The sequence below is a fragment of the Sordaria macrospora genome, chromosome 5 (genome assembly GCF_033870435.1).
Source record: "Sordaria macrospora chromosome 5, complete sequence".
NCBI lineage: Eukaryota > Fungi > Ascomycota > Sordariomycetes > Sordariales > Sordariaceae > Sordaria > Sordaria macrospora.
The window spans coordinates 3,896,158-3,913,507 of NC_089375.1; the positions used below are offsets into that span (position 1 = coordinate 3,896,158).

At 54.4% G+C, this 17,350-nt stretch overlaps 3 protein-coding genes across 3 annotated transcripts; 1 reads left to right on the forward strand and 2 right to left on the reverse strand.

Moving 5' to 3' along the window:
- Window positions 1–1,051: 1,051 nt before the first annotated feature.
- On the reverse strand, window positions 1,052–6,380 carry SMAC4_08133 (uncharacterized protein). The gene is made up of 3 exons (XM_003344151.3): window positions 6,070–6,380; window positions 5,276–5,643; window positions 1,052–5,109 (listed from the first exon to the last, which is right to left on the reverse strand). The coding sequence occupies exons 2-3, from the start codon at window positions 5,512–5,514 to the stop codon at window positions 2,052–2,054; spliced, it is 3,297 nt and encodes a 1,098-aa protein (XP_003344199.3). The 5' UTR covers window positions 5,515–5,643; window positions 6,070–6,380; the 3' UTR covers window positions 1,052–2,051.
- A 2,194-nt stretch (window positions 6,381–8,574) lies between these two features.
- On the forward strand, window positions 8,575–11,025 carry SMAC4_08131 (uncharacterized protein). Its single transcript, XM_066090751.1, has one exon. The coding sequence runs from the start codon at window positions 8,979–8,981 to the stop codon at window positions 10,215–10,217; it is 1,239 nt and encodes a 412-aa protein (XP_065947297.1). The 5' UTR covers window positions 8,575–8,978; the 3' UTR covers window positions 10,218–11,025.
- A 1,112-nt stretch (window positions 11,026–12,137) lies between these two features.
- On the reverse strand, window positions 12,138–17,025 carry SMAC4_08130 (uncharacterized protein; the record flags this gene model as incomplete). The annotated part of the gene is made up of 1 exon (XM_003344149.2): window positions 12,138–17,025. The coding sequence occupies one exon, from the start codon at window positions 17,023–17,025 to the stop codon at window positions 12,220–12,222; it is 4,806 nt and encodes a 1,601-aa protein (XP_003344197.1). The 3' UTR covers window positions 12,138–12,219.
- Between the last annotated feature and the right edge of the window lie 325 nt (window positions 17,026–17,350).

The window sequence follows — 17,350 nt, forward strand, 5'->3', positions numbered from 1 at the left end:
TGGTTTGACATCCCACAACCCTCGTTGGCGCAAATGGCGCTCGTCAGAGGCCTGGCAAGTATCCGGACGTCACTGTCACGAGCCGCTGTTAATACAGCGGGGTTCCTGCAACCAACCCACTGCTCCCCTCGTTACCCCAGGGCGTGTGGCCCACAAGTCTTCCACGAGTCACCCACGACTCCCCGCCCCATGCTATAATTCATCCCAACCATAGCCCTCTTCGCCAGCTCACCTCAGAACATGGGAGTTAGTCACAGCCCAAGACACAAAGATCAGTCAAGATGGACAATTGAGTCCAAGTTCGACGTCTTCCGCCTTGAGACTCCTACTCTAGACCCGACGGTTCTACAAGGCCGAAACACAAAGCCGCCTACAACCAGTCGTCGCCAACGTCGTTTACGTTTCACAACCCAACATCATATCAAGACAAGGAAGACAACCCGTCACACGCCCGCGCTACTTATTCACAGGTATTTCACCGCCTCGAAGCTAAAGCAACCCTCTCTGTTGCTACCCGACCTTGCCGTCATCGCCGACCAGGCGGCCGAAACATCATACTCGGATATCAAACATCGATCCTCATGTAGCCGGACATCCCTAGTCAGGGCAGCTGATCCACAAGCGCACATGGCTCGAAGTCGTCATGGTCCACCTGCTCTTCGCCCTTATCTGACCGAATCCACCGAGTGGCTTGGCTAGTCGGAGGCGAAAAGACGAAAAGGTTTGAAGCCGATGAAAAGCTTTTAGGAAGACCATGCCATGACCTTTTGCGCCAGCTATTTCTGAACCGGAAGTATTTTTGGCGTTCAAGAGATACGTACGACCCGAGCCCGAGACGAGAAGAACGGAACGAGCCTCAAGCGACGGCAATGAGGGCGAGTGTCGATCGACACATGGCTGGCAGCGATATCCATCAACGACATCGACGTTATGATCCACGTCACATTCCTACACCACCATGACTAACGGCATCCTGAGTCACGATCAGCGACAAAAACCATCGGGAGCTCGAGTCCTATCGCGAACATAATCTAAGAAGCACTGCAGCGAAGACACTGTCAACGATATCACCAAGGTGATATCTTTTGGAAAGCCAGCATGCGAAGCGAGAGCCAACACACAAATAATGGTCAACAACTCATGAGTCACGATCACCGACAGACACCGAAATCTCGAGTCCAATTCACGAGGTAAGTAAGAATCATCCCATTGTCTAACCTACTACCATAACTCCCCAAGTCATCCATCATGCATTCTCAATTCCCATCTCGTCCATCTTGCTAAAAGCGCAAGGCGCGAAGCAAAGCAAAAGACCGACAGTCAGAAAAAGCAACCTCATCGCGAATCATGCCCATCATCATCATCACCAAGCAAGCAAACACGCATAACGCAGCAGAAAAAACTCCGTTTCCTTGCAAATTCCTCCTATTATTTTATCTTTGTTTTTTTGCCCCAGGCAACGCCTTCCTTCCATCTTCCATCATCATTCTCATCATCCGCTACCTCATGTTGTTGTTATGAGTTTGGAAAAAAGCAAGCGAAGCAAAGAACAAGTGGGCTAGCGCTATTGGTTCATTCGTCCTCTCTGTATCCCCAACGGAGAGACGAACGATAAACCACAAGCTGCCACTATTCTTTGCTAGTTCCAAGCGGACACACACACACAAATGCGGCGGCCGCTGGTAAAATACGATACTAACTGATTTTGCTATGGAAAGGGAGAGCGAAAGAGAGACGATGATGACTCACACGGGGTGCCAAACCCGAACGGTCAAAATATCGAGGTATAGGTCTCAATGTTGCCCTTTAAACTTGGAAAAGCCACGCAAATCGTCGGCAAGCCATGAGGTAAGTAGTGCCCACCCAGAGAAAATGTCTGCCTGAACAAGCTGAAGTAAGATAGGCGAGAGAGCATGGCATGATGGCACATACATGTTATCCATAAAGTATGGATGTCGAGTCGAGCAAGAAGAATAGCACATCGGACGGACCTCATCTGAGTGGGACTGGAGGTAGAGGGCAAGCAGACCAAGTGGACGCGACGAACCCTCTTACTCCTCCTCGGAGCTCTCCTCATCCTCGCTGTCTTCCTCGCGATGGTGCTGCGGAGCAGGATCAACAGAAGCCCTTCCCGTACCCTCGATCGACTCCATAGGCTCTTGACTACCGGAGCCTTGGCGGCCGGCCTGGGCGCGAAGCTCGTTCAACTGTTGGAGTCTGCGCTCCTGTTCCATCTTGCTCATCGGCTTGTTCTTCTTAGTCTTCTGTACCGGTTTAGACCTTTGCGGGGCAGGTGGGGGAGGAGGCGCCGCCTGGGCCGCCATGGTGCGTTCCTTTTCCCTTTGCAGGTGGGGGAACGCCTTGATGGCAAGATCATAGAGCTGAGTCAGGGCTTCTTGGGACAGCTGGTCTATATCCAACTCCAATTCGCCCGAGTCGTTCTCGCCCGTGCCGGTGTCATCCTTGATAATCTGAATGGCACGTTCAAGTTGGGAGCCTTCCAGCTCAGCAATACCGGCCGCAATAACCTCCTTCTCGACCGTGCCCATCTTGCGCTTGGGTGCGGGCTTCCGAGCCGCCGCCTTCTTGGGCATACCTCCCATACCGCCTCCATGACCACCGCCCATGCTCGAATGGCCACCGCCAGTCTTCTTGGCAACATTGCCACCACCAGTGTGGTGAGAGCTGCTGCCACCGGACGGCATGGCCTTCTTGGGCTTGCTGGCCGCAGGCTTGGCATGGTGCGGCTTCGCAGGCGCAGCCTTCTTCGTCGGCTGCATGGAGGCGATCTTAGACCTCTCAGTGATGATCTGCTTCTGAAGCATGGCGACGACAGACTGAGCGATCTCAACGTCAGCCATGTTAGGGTTCATCTCGAGCATGATGTCGTTGATCTTCTTCTGCTCCTCCTCCAAACGCTTCATGTAGCTCGCCAGACGTTGTTGGGCCCCCTTAAGCTCCTCATCCACCTCTGGCTCACCTTCAGATTCGGGCTCGTCCCAGTCTGACTCGTCCTTCATCCTAGGACTAGTGTTCGATGAATGATGAGCCGCAGGAGGAGGAGCATGCTTAGCCAACCACTCGTCTTTCTTAGACATTTCACGGCGGTAAAGACTTTGCAGTCGCAGGGCCTGGTCATATACAATATGCTGCTCGCCGTTGAAAAGCCTACAGTTCTTGATGATAAGGTCAAAGTCGCGCTCAAACTCCTTGGAGTTGGCGTAGTCGCCCGCGTTGAGCTTGCTCTGCATCGTCGACAAGTCCATCGGCTTCTTGATGATCTTGTGGTAGGTGGGGATGTTAAGGGCAACAGGGTCGACAGGCTTCTGGAAGGCCTCGTTGAACTCGTAATATCTCTGCTTGCGGAGTTCAGTGAGCACCTCTTCGCAGAAACGGAGTTCAGGGCTGAGCTTCTTCTTGCGCTTAGTGTCATAGACAAGGTCCTTGGAATGAGTAGGCTTCACGGGGCGCTTGGCACGGCTGTCAGGCTTGGTGGAATCCCGACGGATGAGGGGCATGCCATTGTTGTTGGCAGGGATGGCGAAAGCAGGAGACTCGATGGGCTTTGAGGACGAGGGGGTGGGCACCGCCGCGGTGTTGACGCGAGGCTGTTGAGGGCGCTGGGGAAGATGCGCCGGGGGAGAAGAGTGGTGAGTAGCCGATCTCGGTTCCGCATGACGGGTCGTGTGCTGCTTCGCAACGTCCTTCTTCTCGGGCCTCGACGGCTCAAATGCTGGGCAAGTACCTAGTCGAGACAAGATAGTATCGCGACACGACCGAGCCGCACCAGTAACGTCGTGAAACTCGCCGTTGAAGGTGATGGAGTTTTGCACCAGCTTGTCCAGATCACGCTTAAAGTCTCCTAGGGTCTGATACTTAGTCAGGGTCCCGCGGAGCCGCCTCTCCATGGTCTGAATGTCGACCGGGTCCTTAACCTTGGCCGAGTACTCATTCCACAGGCCAGGCCAGAGCTCGGACACGGGGAGACGGAAGTGATAGCCCGCTTTGGTCTTCTTGACGCCAGCCAACACCATACGAATCTGGCGGTTCATGTAGTCCGAGATGGGCAAGTGGTTGATCGAGTCATCCGCCAGCGACTTGGGTTCGTTCCTGGCGGGGGCCGGAGTGGATGCAGATGACGCGGCTGGCTTACTGTCGACGTCCATCTTGTCCTCTCTCTTGGCCTCGCTCTTAACGCTGGCCTGGTCTGCGGCAGGGGACACCTTTGCGCGTTTGGCGACGGGCTCATCTTCGCTGTCTTCCTCGCGCTCCCTGTAGGGCTTGGATGATGACGGGGGCGCGTCCGACATGCTCGTGTCTGCGGTAACGGGAGCGGCAGGGGATGGCTGAGGCGCGTCCTTGTCCTCCTTCGCCTCTTCGCCAGCTGGTGTGGGGGGCGGTACGTCACTGACAGTAGTGTCTTGCGTCTCCTGTTGAGTCGCTGTGGGTGTCGCCTCGGCGGGCTTCGACTCTTCTGTTTTGGCGGGCTCCTCAACGGTCGCAGGCGCATCAGTCATCTCCACGTCTTCTTGTTGTTTTGCAGGAGACGCGGGAGGTTTTGGCGCGGGCTCAGTGGTGGGGGTTTCAGTTGCGGAAGGAGCAGGGGCCACATCCTTCGCTTCGTCTGCTTTCTGTTCCTTGGCTTCATCCGCTTTCGCTTCCGTGGCTACGTCAGCTTTTGGTTCGGCAGGCTTGTCCTCCTTGGCCTCCTCGGCAGCAGCAGGCTTCTCTTCCTTGCTCTGTTCTTCGGCGGCCGGTTCAGGAGCCTTGTCCTCTGCAGGCGATGCAATCGACTCCTTGGGCGCATCACCCGCCGGTGGCTCTGGCGCATCAATCTCCATCTTGTCGCCCTCGACCTTTTCCTCCTCTGGCTCTGCTGGTTCCTCGGCCTTCTTTTCCTCTTCTACTGGAGCGGGCTTTTCTTCCTCTTTTTGGGCCTTCTCGTCACTCTTCGCCTCACCTTCCTTTGACTCTTCTGCTTTGGGGGCGTCTCCTTCCTTCTTTGCTGGAGTGGCCTGTGCTTCTTCCAAAGGTTCGTCTTTAGGAGTGGGGAGACTATCGGTTTTGGTTTCTGGCACGAGAGTTTTAGGGGAGACCTCTTCGTCGTGACTACGGGAAGAAATTAGCGTTCAAGGTTCAGGTTTGGAGGGGTTGGCGGGATATAAGGTTTGATGGGTGGCGAAGCGGCGCAAGTGAATGCGTCATCTTCAGGTGAAAGGGATCTGAGACAAGATCGGTAGGTACAGTAAGGTAACTGGCAGGTAATGTAACTCACCCATTCACTTCTGTTTCTTTTTGATCACCGTTTGCAACATCCTTCACTGGCGCATCAGGGGTTGGTGCCGCAACAGCATCAGCAGTAGCAGGAGCAGCAGCAGCAGCATCACTCTTGGGCGCCTCCGCTACAGGCGCATCTGGAGTGGTAGTAGAAGAAGCCTCAGTAGCCATGGTGACGACGGGCTTCTCGGGGAGACCCGCGACACCGTCAGCTTGTTGGCTTGTCATAACTGCCATACAGTAAGATTGAAAAGAGAGCTAGAAGACGAGATGAAAGGATATCCACGTGGATATGCTTTGAGTCTGTGTGGTGCGCGCAACTGAAAAGGGGGGGTATCTAAGCAAGGATTTGGGGCATCAAAACAACTGAAGAAATCGTGTCAGCGAACGCCGTGCACTTTGATGCAAAAGTAGTTGATTCGGTAGCCAGAGTTGGTATATAAGTTTATCAAATGGATGTTGTGGTGCTATCGCACGAGTGCAGTTGTGGATGCAGTGCAGTGTTGTGTGTGACACGACAACAGCTGGTAAACCGCCGCAAGTGCACGCAATTGCGACCTGAATGCGGCTGCGAATAGTGGCGCTCGCGATGCGGCGCGCGACGACGACAATTGAGGTGGAGTGGGAGCGCTCGAAAGTCGGGAGTTGCGCGAGGGTTGGGGTTGCGAGAGGCGCGAGTGGTGGTACGTGCACACGCGTCGGTCGGTCGGGTCAGATCGGGGGATGAGGGGGGAAGAAAAGCGGAAAAGAAGGGGGAAAGAAAATAAAAATAAAAAGGTGGCCACCACTCACGAGTTTGCGAAGTTGCGTAGTGCAGGGGGACTCGAGGCTGAGTAAGATCAAATCCGGATGTGGGCCTTCAGCCTTGCGTTGGAAAGTGTGCGATGACGATGTCGGGGGTGGAAAAACGTCGTGAAATCAGACGGTCGAGGGCTGGAGTGCAGTGATGCAGGCCGCTGATTTTGAAGGTGTGGCTGGACTGGGCTGGTTGGCTGTGCTGGTTGGGCGGGCAACAGCAAAAAAGATATTTTTTAGTCAAGGGTTGGAACTTTTGGACGGAGGGATTCGCAGGTTCTCTTGTACAAGTCACAAGAAACAATGGGAGGGGGAGTGGGGAGAAGCGGCTGGCGTCGCGTCAGAGTCAGGCAGCCTGTGAGGGGGGGTCGTGGCTTCTATGTTGTTCGTGGTTGCTGATTGGCTGGATGGTCGGCAGCGGGGGGGTGTCTTGTTGTGTTGCGCGTCGCAGTCTCCCTTTTTTAACAGAAATTCGGGGGTGAGAACACATGTCAGTCCCAGTCGGCAGCTCGACGCTATTTATGAAAGCTGTCCGAGCTCCCCAGCAGCAACGAGGCCCTGCGGGTGGCTCCGCCTTCTGACTGGCTCCCTTGGTCAGTGGAGGCGGCTTTCGAGCGTCTGGTTGGCCACTCTGTTGCATTGTGGGTCGTGCGCGATCGACACCAGGGACTCTTGGAGTTGCAAGAACATGCGTCCGTATCACGAAAGCCGTGGACGCCTTTTGATCTCTTCATCGTGGTACATATATCAGCCAGTTGTCCTCATCCTCTTCATTGCGCCGTTCTCTTTTTCCATCGTCTCAACAGAGTCGCCGGCCCCCTTCGTCAGGTTATCTGTTCGGATGCAAAGATGTCCAAGCACTGGCGCAAACAACACTTGTTGGGCTCGGACAGACTCGCGTCGGGAATATTGCATCGGTGCAAGTGCCAGCCCGGACACGACTGGTTTGATGTCCTCAGTCGCCTTGATGCTTCAGAAAAGGAAGAAAATTGTCATGAGTGTCAAGGAAATCTTGCGAAGTAGGAAGATGGATGTCGACAAGCAACAAAGCACACAGCCTCATCCTGCCTCGGTTTCGTATGGATGTCAAAGGTCTTCGGAGAGAACCCAGTAAATTGCAGCAACCGAAACAACCAAACGGCAACGGCAACGGGACGATGAAGAAAAAAGGCATCTTTCTTATCGCTGGACAATTGGAGCCTGCGGTAGCAACCACGGCCGACTCTTTGAACAACCACGGGACTGAACCTGGGTGTTGTGACGGGGGGGCATTCCGATATGTGAAACGTTTGTTGCACTCGACTGCAACTCGGTTGCAAACGGCATGCCACGACTGACAGGATTCGGGGTACGCGACAATGACGCGACGACTTACACCAAGAGATCGATGATTTTGATGACCGCAGGTAAGGAAGTTCTTTGCACTCGAAATGAAACCTGATGTTGAAGAGGCAGCCAAGAAAAAGAGAATGAACAGGTCCAAGATCATCGTAACGCTTGTCGAGGTTGAACTTGGCCGACCATGTTGACGTGCAAGTGCATGCCTTTTGAATTTCTTGTTTTGGCGGAGAAGGCGAGTGCGGAGGGGAAGTCGCAGTGCAGAAGCAAAAGACGGGAAGGTGAGTTCGTGGGAGGGGGTGCGAAATCAGACCGGCCGAGCCCTTTCCCATCGTACCTAGGTAGCATTGCTATTTGGACAAGCGAGCCTTGTCGTTTTGGGCCATGTCGCGCTTCCTTTTCCACAGTGGCAGCCTCCGGGCGTTCCTTCGTCGTCGAATTTCCGTTGTCTCGAACAGTTTTTGTTTCTCGAAAAAGAAGCCCGAGAGTTCAACAGGGTCGCAAAATCGATGACCGGGATCTGGCTTCAATACAAGCCCACAATGACCAATCCGTATGCGGCATAATCCACTCTCGGTGCAAGGGTAGCTGCTGTTCAGCCCGTCGCGTGTCCAGCTCGATTTCACCTTCCATTTCTCTCACACCGCGACAGAAGGACGCATATCGAACCAGATGGAACACCCTCTGCAATGATGATGAGGTGTGAGTTCCGACGATATCCTTGGAGGTTTGAAAGTGTTGAAGTGTGAAAGTGCTGTTTTCAACGGGGGGAATGATGTTGATTAGAAGGAATGAGACAGGCAGCAACAAGGCAACAGTGAGTTCGAGACGGTTTGATTCAAAAACTTTCCTGTTGTGCTGTTGAAGCTCTGGCCAATGAAACAGACCCCCTCTTGGCCGCAATCAGCGTCACGGTGTTGTGCAGCCTCAAGGGCAAATTAATCACGCAGGAATCCGCTCCCGTAACGCACAGCCACGCAGCCACACAGGATCTTGACTCACCGTAGCAGATGGACTGTGCGTCGCGGCTTTTGTCACATGATAAGTCACGAGCAAGAAACAGCAGCAGCACGGACCACTTATGCAGATTCAGTGCCAAGAAATCTCCAAGATACCTTGTACTCCAACAAAGTGGGGGACCGTGGCAGGGACCCGGTGGACTGCAGCGACTTCCACTTGAAAAAAAGTTTGGCCGCGATCCCAATTTTTTTTGCAGCAGCAGCAGCTTTCGAACAGCTTTTGAACAGGCAATTCCAGCCTGCCCTGCAACTGAAGTTGAATTCCCGGATTCACTCGAATATCTTGCATTTCTGCGTCTCGCATTATCAAGGACGAAACAGAATTACCATTGCTGTGGTATAAACACTACCGTTTATCATAATCCATCCGACCAATTGGCGGCATCAGATACCCTTTATCAGGTCCATATAATTTTCAATCGATAAGGAAAAAGGAAGAGATTCTTTCCCACGCGACAATCCAAGCCTCGACTTCTCGACGCTCTCTCCTTCCTTCCTCACGGCAACCTCACCACCCCCATCCACATACACACACAACCACTACCAACCATGTCTACCAAGAGGAAAGCGCTCGCCCTGGTCAAGCCTGTGGTGAAGCCCAGTGCCAAAGTCGCAACCAAGTCCAAGATCGACGAGACAAGGACGGCCGTCTCGACCGGCCCAGCACTCAAGTCTGCCACCAAGGCCGCCCCCGAAACCATTGAGATCTCCAGCGACTCCTCCAGCCATTACTCCGACTCCGACAATGAAGACATGAACAGCGACAACGAGGCCGAGGCTACTGTTGAGAAGACCACCAAGAACACCTCCGAGCCTGCTACTACTCAACAAGACGAAGCCGCTTCTGACGCCGAGAACGACGACGACGACGCCTCTCCCACATTCGGTGACCTCGCCCGTGGCAACGCCACCATCGACGTCGCCTCCGCCCTCGCCGCCCAAGAATCTGCCGCCGCCGATGCCTCCAAGGCCAAGACTATCACCGTCCAGCGCGCCAACGGCCAGACCACCATCTCCGCCACCTCGCTCGGCACCGTGCTCAACCAAGCCCTGCGCACCGACGATTCGGACCTCCTCGAATCGTGCCTGCAGACCTCTGACCCCAAGATCATCACCAACACCATCACGCGCATGGACTCCGCTCTCGCGGGCGTCTTGCTCTCCAAGCTCGCGGCTCGCATGCACCGCCGTCCTGGTCGTGCTTTCGGTTTGATGAAGTGGATCCAGACCACCCTCGTCGCGCACGGCGGGTCGCTTGTTGCGCAGCCCGAGGTCGTGGCCAGGCTGGGCGAGCTTAACCGGGTGCTGGAGGAGCGGGCGCGTGGACTGCCTGCGCTTTTGGCGCTCAAGGGAAAGCTGGATATGTTGGATCAGCAGATGCGGTGGAGGAAGTTCATGAAACAGGGCGGTGGCAAGGAAGAGCAGGAGAATGGCGAGGAGAGTGAAGAGGAGGACGATGTTGATGAGCCTGGTGTGGTGTACGTGGAGGGTGATGAGGACAATGAGAGCAAGTCCGCTGTTAACGGCGGTGCTGAGGAAGACTTTGCGCTTATAGATGTTGGTGCCGATGGCGAGTCGGACGAGGAGGAGGGTGATGATGATGATGAGGATGAGGAAGACGATGAGGAGTTTGATGATGCCGAGAGTCTTGACGAGGACGAGGTTGATCACGATGATGTTGAGGAGAGCGGTGATGAGGATGAGGAGGACGATGATGAGGATGATGAGGAGGAGGCGCCACCAGCCAAGGTGCAGAAGACGTCGTTGAAATTCGCAAAGAGGAAGTAGCAGAATTCCTCTGAGGAAGAGGAGGACCAGGACCTGGCGCCACCGCCAGCCAAGGTGGAGAAGAAGTCATTGTCATCGGAATTCGCAGCAAAGAGGATGATGAAGGCTCCTCCTGCTAAGAAGGTCGAGGAAGAGGACGGTCGTGCCCCCGCCACCCAGTCTCAACAACAAGCGCAAACTCGGCCAGAACAACCTCAACAAGAGCAACCTCACCAAGATCTGCCTCTACAACAAGAGCAACCTCAATCACGAGAAGAGGAGCAATAGTACCAAGCCGAAACCCCTCAGCAGAGACGGTTCCGGGAGTGGGAAGAGGAGGGGGAAAGCTTAAGCGGGTGGACCGCTGGCGCCTGAATGTGGCTAGAGCGAGGGGGATGTGGAGGTGATGTTGATGATGTGAAAGAAAGAAAGAAAGCAGGGTGTGGGTGTGGGTGTATTGCTGTCTGTCCCTAAACTGGGGTCACATATCCCGTACAGGTTTTCGCATCCTTTGGGGTTAAGGAGTTTATTAATCGTTTCGTGTTTGTTTTTGTTTTTATTCTGGTTTAGTAAAATGGGGACTTTGAGTGTCACTATTGGGTGAACCAGTTACTCGGTAAAATAGAGATTATGTCAAGATTGCCCAAAGACGTTTACTTGCCTTTCGTTGTCCTGTCTAGTTGTTTCCGGAACCCTGGGAGTCTCGCTGGCATGTTTTGTTCCACTCTGTTGGTATTCAAGTGCGTGTTCTATTATTATGTCTTGCATCAGTCAAATTCGACAGTAGGTAAAAGCTGTGTTACATACCATCAAAGGAGAACAAGGAAACGCACAACTTGATGATCCTCACGCTCAACGTCCTTGACTCGTTACATGTAATTATTCTGTGAATAGACCGAGAAACATCATCATATCCCAAAACTGCCCATGGCCAGATTTGTCGGTGTTTTTCCACATCACTTACTCTACTCATTGTACTTCAAATTTAGGTTCATTCACTCTCTTGTTGGGTAGGTAGGTTTTCAAGAGTTTCCCTTCAGTAAACACTTAGACGTACAAAAATGTCAAGGTTCATGTTGCTGTCGAATTATTCAAGAGAACATGTATATATTAACTTTTATGATTCTCACAGACTTCTGGATGCTGTACACTGACAAATATTTATCAACATTCAATTTCAAACCTGATTCCCTCCTCTGAGAATGCAACTCGATGTCTGTCTTTCTCAATAGTCTACGAAAGTAACGGAGAAGCCACCAAATGAAGCCCATGGACATAGACAGCAATTGACGCTTCTCACGCTCAACACACAAATTTTTTTTTCCCAAAGACGTTTATGTCTTCCTTTACAATTACTCGATGTATGCTTTTCGTGGGTGTTTACTTGTCGAGGATTGAGCTTCTGGTATGGTTGATGGTTGGGTAACCCCATAATGTGTTCGAAATTCATGGGGCTAAGCAGTCAGTTTGTACATCACTTGGTATCACGTCAAGCAGCACCACTTCTCAGCACATTTGTACATATTTTCAGTGATCTTCTTTTATTCTCCTCGCTTACATCTCCGCTCGTTGTGTCTCGAACCTCTTCCATCTATCTATATGCAAATAATGACCGCGTTTCTTCCGCTTCCTCGTATGTCTTGCCTTCCACCCACCAAGTTTAACCACCTTGACCACTACCACTACAACTAAACTACATAACAAATAATATATGCAATAATGACAGCTAGCTAGCTCCTAGGATATGTTACCGAGAAGCAAAGGTCTTTGGTAAAAAAAAAAGGCAAAAAGGCAAAAAGCCAATAAGGAAAGCCAAAGCCAGCTAGAGACAGCCAGCCAGCAAGGTGAAAAGTTATATACTATGTATGAATGTATGTATGTATGTATGTATATATGCACGAAGCGACAGTTTTGTCTTCCAATGCCCATTTCCCCAACCAGGCCAATATGATGCGATATATGTATGTGTAATGTAGTTATCCAAAAGGACTGTGATCCTGAAAACGAAAAGAAAAATGGGACTCTAAGGCATAACACTCTGCCTCCACCTCTCAACCATATCGACGCCTCCAGGCCCCGGCTGCTGTACCATTCCCATGCCCATCTGTCTGGGCAGCGGCATCATCTGTCCCATGGGCATCTGTCCCATCATCTGTTGTCCATGTCCCGTCTGGAACTGCATCGGCACGCCGCCATAAGCACCATAGCTAGAAGCAGCGGCACCACCCATTGGCATACCCATGGCCATCGGCATCTGCATCTGCATGGGAGCCATAACCGGTTGCCCATAAGCACCATACTGCTGCGGCGGCTGGATATAACCACCACCCATACCATACTGCGCACTTACACCAGCGCCAGCACCATACTGAGGCGCACCAACAGTCATAGTACTAGCCCTCCTGGCCGCAGCCAGCGGCCGTTCCATAACTTGCTGCTGCGCGAGCAGTCCTCTGGGCTGAATAGCATTAGCCTTGGGATCGAACCCGATTCCCAGTCCCTGACCAAGCGCAGGGTTAGAACGGTTACCGACACCGCCACCGTTATACATCCCGCCCATAAACCCGCCTGTCCTCGCGCCGATAGCAGGTTGAGCAAGCTGCTGCGGCATCTGCGCGCGGATGGCAGCCATCTTGGCTTCTTGCGCGCGCTGTTGACGGAGACCTTCGGCTTCGCGGCGGAGACGTTCTTGTTCGACTGGGTTGATGTTGCCGAGGGCGGAGTCGACGGGGTGAGAGTTGAGGACGTCTGACAAGGAAAGGCGGCGGGAGAGACGGGCGTTGTTTGCGTGGTTGGCGGCATTGGGGTCGAAGGGGATGATGTTGGAGAGGCGGGAATTACTGTTGTTCATGTTGGGGTCGAAGGGGATCAAAGTCGCCGAGTCACGGCGGTCGCGCAGTTGGTTTTGGGGAACGGCGAGTTGAGGAATGGTGCCTGCGAGGGCACCAGCGGCCATTTCCCGCTCGCGAGCCTCGCGCTCGGCTTGGAGTCTCTTGCGCCGCTGGCCGAGGGTCTCTTCTTCTTCGGGGACGTCGGAGGCTGGAGCTTTGCCCTTGGAGTCCTTGGATGAGGATGTGGGACGGTTCTCTTCGTTGCCGTCAAAGCCAAGTTCGCTGAGGAGTTCGGAAGAGAAGCCGGCGCTGACGGGACGAGTGCGCGGGAGAGGGTTCTCTGCAGCTAGACGGGCCTTGCGAGCCGCGAGGGTCTCACCTTCGCCTTCGGCGTCGCTGCCTTCTGCTTCGAGACCTCCTGCCACGGATACAGGTCCGGAACCGTTTGCAGAGCCGCGCTGCAAAGGCAGGGTCAGTCTGGATTGCGAGCGGTTGCCGAGGGCGTTGGGACCTCCGAAGGGAGTCAGGGTCATGTGGGACATGCGCTTCTGCATCTGGTTCAGCGACATGTGCGGTTGACTTTCGCTGCCCCTGAGCCTGTTGCGGCGTTGACTGAGCGGCTCGTTCTCTTCCAGTTCACGACGCTCCATCAAGCCGAGAGGGCGGTTAACCTCGCTCATGAGGATGGCAATGTCGGTAGAGTGAGGATCCTTGGCGCCCACGGCCTTGGACGCGTACAACATGCCAAGAGGGACGTCTTCATCCTCGGACTCGGGTGTAGAGTTCTGAGTAGGATCTTCCCAAGCAAGGTTGACACGCTTCTGAATACGTTGCTTGCGTTCCACCTCGGCCACGGCATTAAGTTCGAGCAAAGTGGCGTGTAAGCCGTGGGGGTTGATGGATGCAGCGGGGCGCATCATCATCTTGTTCTTTTGCTTCCGCATCTGCAACTCGGCGAGAAGTGTCGTGGGCGGGCCGTTAAACACCGGCTCCCCATCAACTAATTCCTCCTCCTCTTCCTCCTCCTGGGGGTTTGGTGTGTGCTGGCCAGAGGTCGCGGCAGGCCGCCGACTGCTTGGGCCAGCATCATCGGCATCAAGACCAACGCTCGTCCATCCCTCATCCTCATCACTATCCTTGTTGGCCTTGACGTCAAGCAGATTACTGCTCGAATTCTTTTTGACGAGCTTCTTGCGAGTCTTAGCGGGAGCCATGGGAAGCTGATCAGCGGTGACCGACTTCGTGATCCTCTTCCTCTCAACACCATACACCTCGGGGCCCAGCTTTCCAGCGAAAGCGTGGTCTGTAAACGCGCTGACGGGTGCTGTAGCCGAGGCATCCAAAATGGTATCCAAAGTCGCCGTAGCAGACCCATCCTTCAGCTCGATGTGGGGCGTAGTAGTAGCCGTCGGCAAGTCAAAAAAGGCACTCGCGCGGAGCTGAGGTGGAAGACCGTTGAGCATGGTGGCGCGCGACTTACGCCTGTCAGTCTCGGTCAACCGTTGCGGTCGACGAATTTCTCGCTCTGGCTGCTGCGCCGGGAATGCGCCTGTCTCAGCCGGTCCCTCCGCAAACGGCAAGCCATCAATTTGAGGTAGCTGAGGTGGTGCGTCGCCCGCACCGCCTGCCATCATTGGCAGGTTGTCTCGGCTTCCATCATAAACTGATGACTGCTGCATAACACTCAGGACCTGAGACCTACGCATGTTCCGGGCACCAGCAGCGTTAGTGTTCTTACCCAGCTTGGGCGGCAGGTTGAGCATCGCGGGAACTGGCGCAGGGTAGTAAAGCATTTCCTGGCCGGTGGAAGGGTCAAAGTAGGACTTTGGTCGTGGTTGCAATGTCTCACGACGCTTCCTTGGCTGAGGAGCCGGTTCTGCTGGCTGCGGGAGCCCGGCAAAGTTATCTACATCTGGATCGCAGTGGACGCCATCGAAATCACCGAATGCGTCGTGTGCTTGTTGGAAGGTGTTGCGGGACTCGGAGGTAAGTGGCCTACCGTCGTATTGCCGATGGGCATCGTAGGGCAGGTAGTCGACGGGTTGGTGAAGTTGTAACCGGGGAGTGGGCTGGTCGAAGAATCCGTGATCGAGCATTGGCTGTCGTGCTGGGTCGCTTGGTCCATTGAGGTCCACGTCATCCATCTCGTCTGCATACTGCGGCTCGATTTGCTGATGGGCACGGGCTGCGATGGCTTCGTCGTCGTCCTGAAGGCCCGCCCCGGTGGCTGCAGCACGGTCTGCTTCGTCAATGGCGTCCTGGGTAATGGTCATTGGGTGGTCCAGCTCGGCGATCTGTGCAAGAGAAAGTCTCTTTGACGCCTCCCTGACCGAACTCTTCCCTGGTCCATGGCGAGCAAATGGGAACTCTTCTCCATTACCGGCTTGGATCAACTCGGAGTTCTGGGCACTGGCACCCTCGACAGGAGGGGACTTGGGTGATAGCTCTCCAATAGATCCCGACTTGCTTCCGGAGCGAGCGCCGCCCGACAAAGAGTGGTTGGGCATCATAACATAACCTCCAGGCGAGTAGCCTCCCAAGCGCGCCGCGGAGTTCAATGCCCGAATGGAATTGGTCCTGCTCGTCGATAGTCGCGGTCGATTGGGGGATGATCCGGCGTCTGATGTTGGCGACTTGTTCTTCGGGCGAGTCGCTTGGAGGATAGCCGATCGGCGACTGTCGCTGCGTTTGAGTTCGTCGTGTTCGTTTCGAATGGCCTCTTCAATTGAACTGGTCAAGGAAAATCGTTCGGCGGTGGCCTCGAGAGCAGCGATATTACCGACGTAGGCACCCGATCGCGATCGCTTGCTAGTGTCTGGTGTAGGGTGGCTCAGGGGGATGCTGGCGGTCGAGGATGTTCTCGGCGGCGGAGTCTGCTGGAGGGCTACTGTCGAGCTGCGCGATCGCTGTGTTTTTGGGCTCTTTGGGCTCTCGGGCGTTGGTCGGACAACGGTCGTGTTGGCGATAGCCGTGGCTGTTGTCGCAGCCGCAGACGGTGGCGGAGGTAGGGAAAAGTTGTTTAAAGGGGTAGAAACGTCGTCGTGTTGGTTGTTGTCTTGGGTTGATGGTGAAAAGGAATAATCCCCTGTCGTGACGGCGGCTGTGGGTTGCGGCACAGGCCGAATTTGGTTACGCTCGTTATCGGGACTGGGATAGTTAATGTCGTATTGGTCCTTGTTAGCTGCAGCCGACTTTTCCTGGCCCCTGTTATTGTTATTGTTATTGTTGTCGGTGTCGGTGTTATCTTCCTGATGAACCATGGACGAGGATCGGGATCTCGACGGTGATGGTGATGGTGATGGTCCTTCTCCTCCACTCGCCTTGGACGACACCTGCACCAGATCGTATCCGGCGGCAATCCTGGCTGCTCGTAGCGCCTCGTAAGATTGGACCATGTAGCTGACCGTGGTTGCGCCGCGTGCTGCCAACTCTGCGAGTGCCGGGATGGCAGGTGCGCCTGGCGGTGGAAGGAGGGCCTGAGCTCCAGCGGTTAACGGAGTGTTGCTAGCGCTGGACCCGGCCGATCTGATGCTGCTCGTGCTGCTGGCGCGTCTAACGATTCCCGCCGGGCTCAACAGCCGGGTTGGAGGATCCCTTTCCAGACCCAGTTGTTGATTTTCATGATTCCCAGGATTTCCATCCTGATCGCCAGGAACAACCGTCTTTTCGTCGTCCAGCGGAGCAAGGGTGTGGTCGGCCAGTGACAAAAACGCGGACGGGGACGGTGTCGTGGCCATGGTTCCTGGCGTCGCCGTGCTGACGGTGGCGGTGGAGTGCGACAACGCTGGAGACCTGGGAGACTGCGCTGGAGATAATGCCTGCTGGACCTCGACACTCGGAGTATTTGTGCTTGTTGTATTCTCTAAAGTTGATGTTGGGCCTTGTTGATGTTCGACTTGTTTACTCGCTGACCCATCCACGGCGACATCATGATAGCCCAACGAGTCTTGGATGTCGTCATCCACGCCTTGGCCCAGGGCGCTGTAGTTGGCGGCCATGTTGGTCGAGGTTTGGCGTTGGCAGAGTGTTTTTTGCTTCTTATATCCTATTGTGATGCAGTCGAAGTCGGTTGACCCGGGGACAAGGGACGCAATAGGTCAGGAGGCAGTCATGTGGTAGGTCAGACTTGGTGGGCATGCCTCTTCCTTTTCTCTTCAAGTTGTTGTGAGGTAACAACGGACAGCAATCCGTGTGCACCTCGAGGACGGACAGTCTGGTGATGATGACCTAGATCCAAGCGAGGGGGAGTCTGTCTAGTTTATATGAAAGATGTCTCCTCAATGCAGACGCTGTGGAGTTGGCAATTCTTCCCTGTCGGGCTGG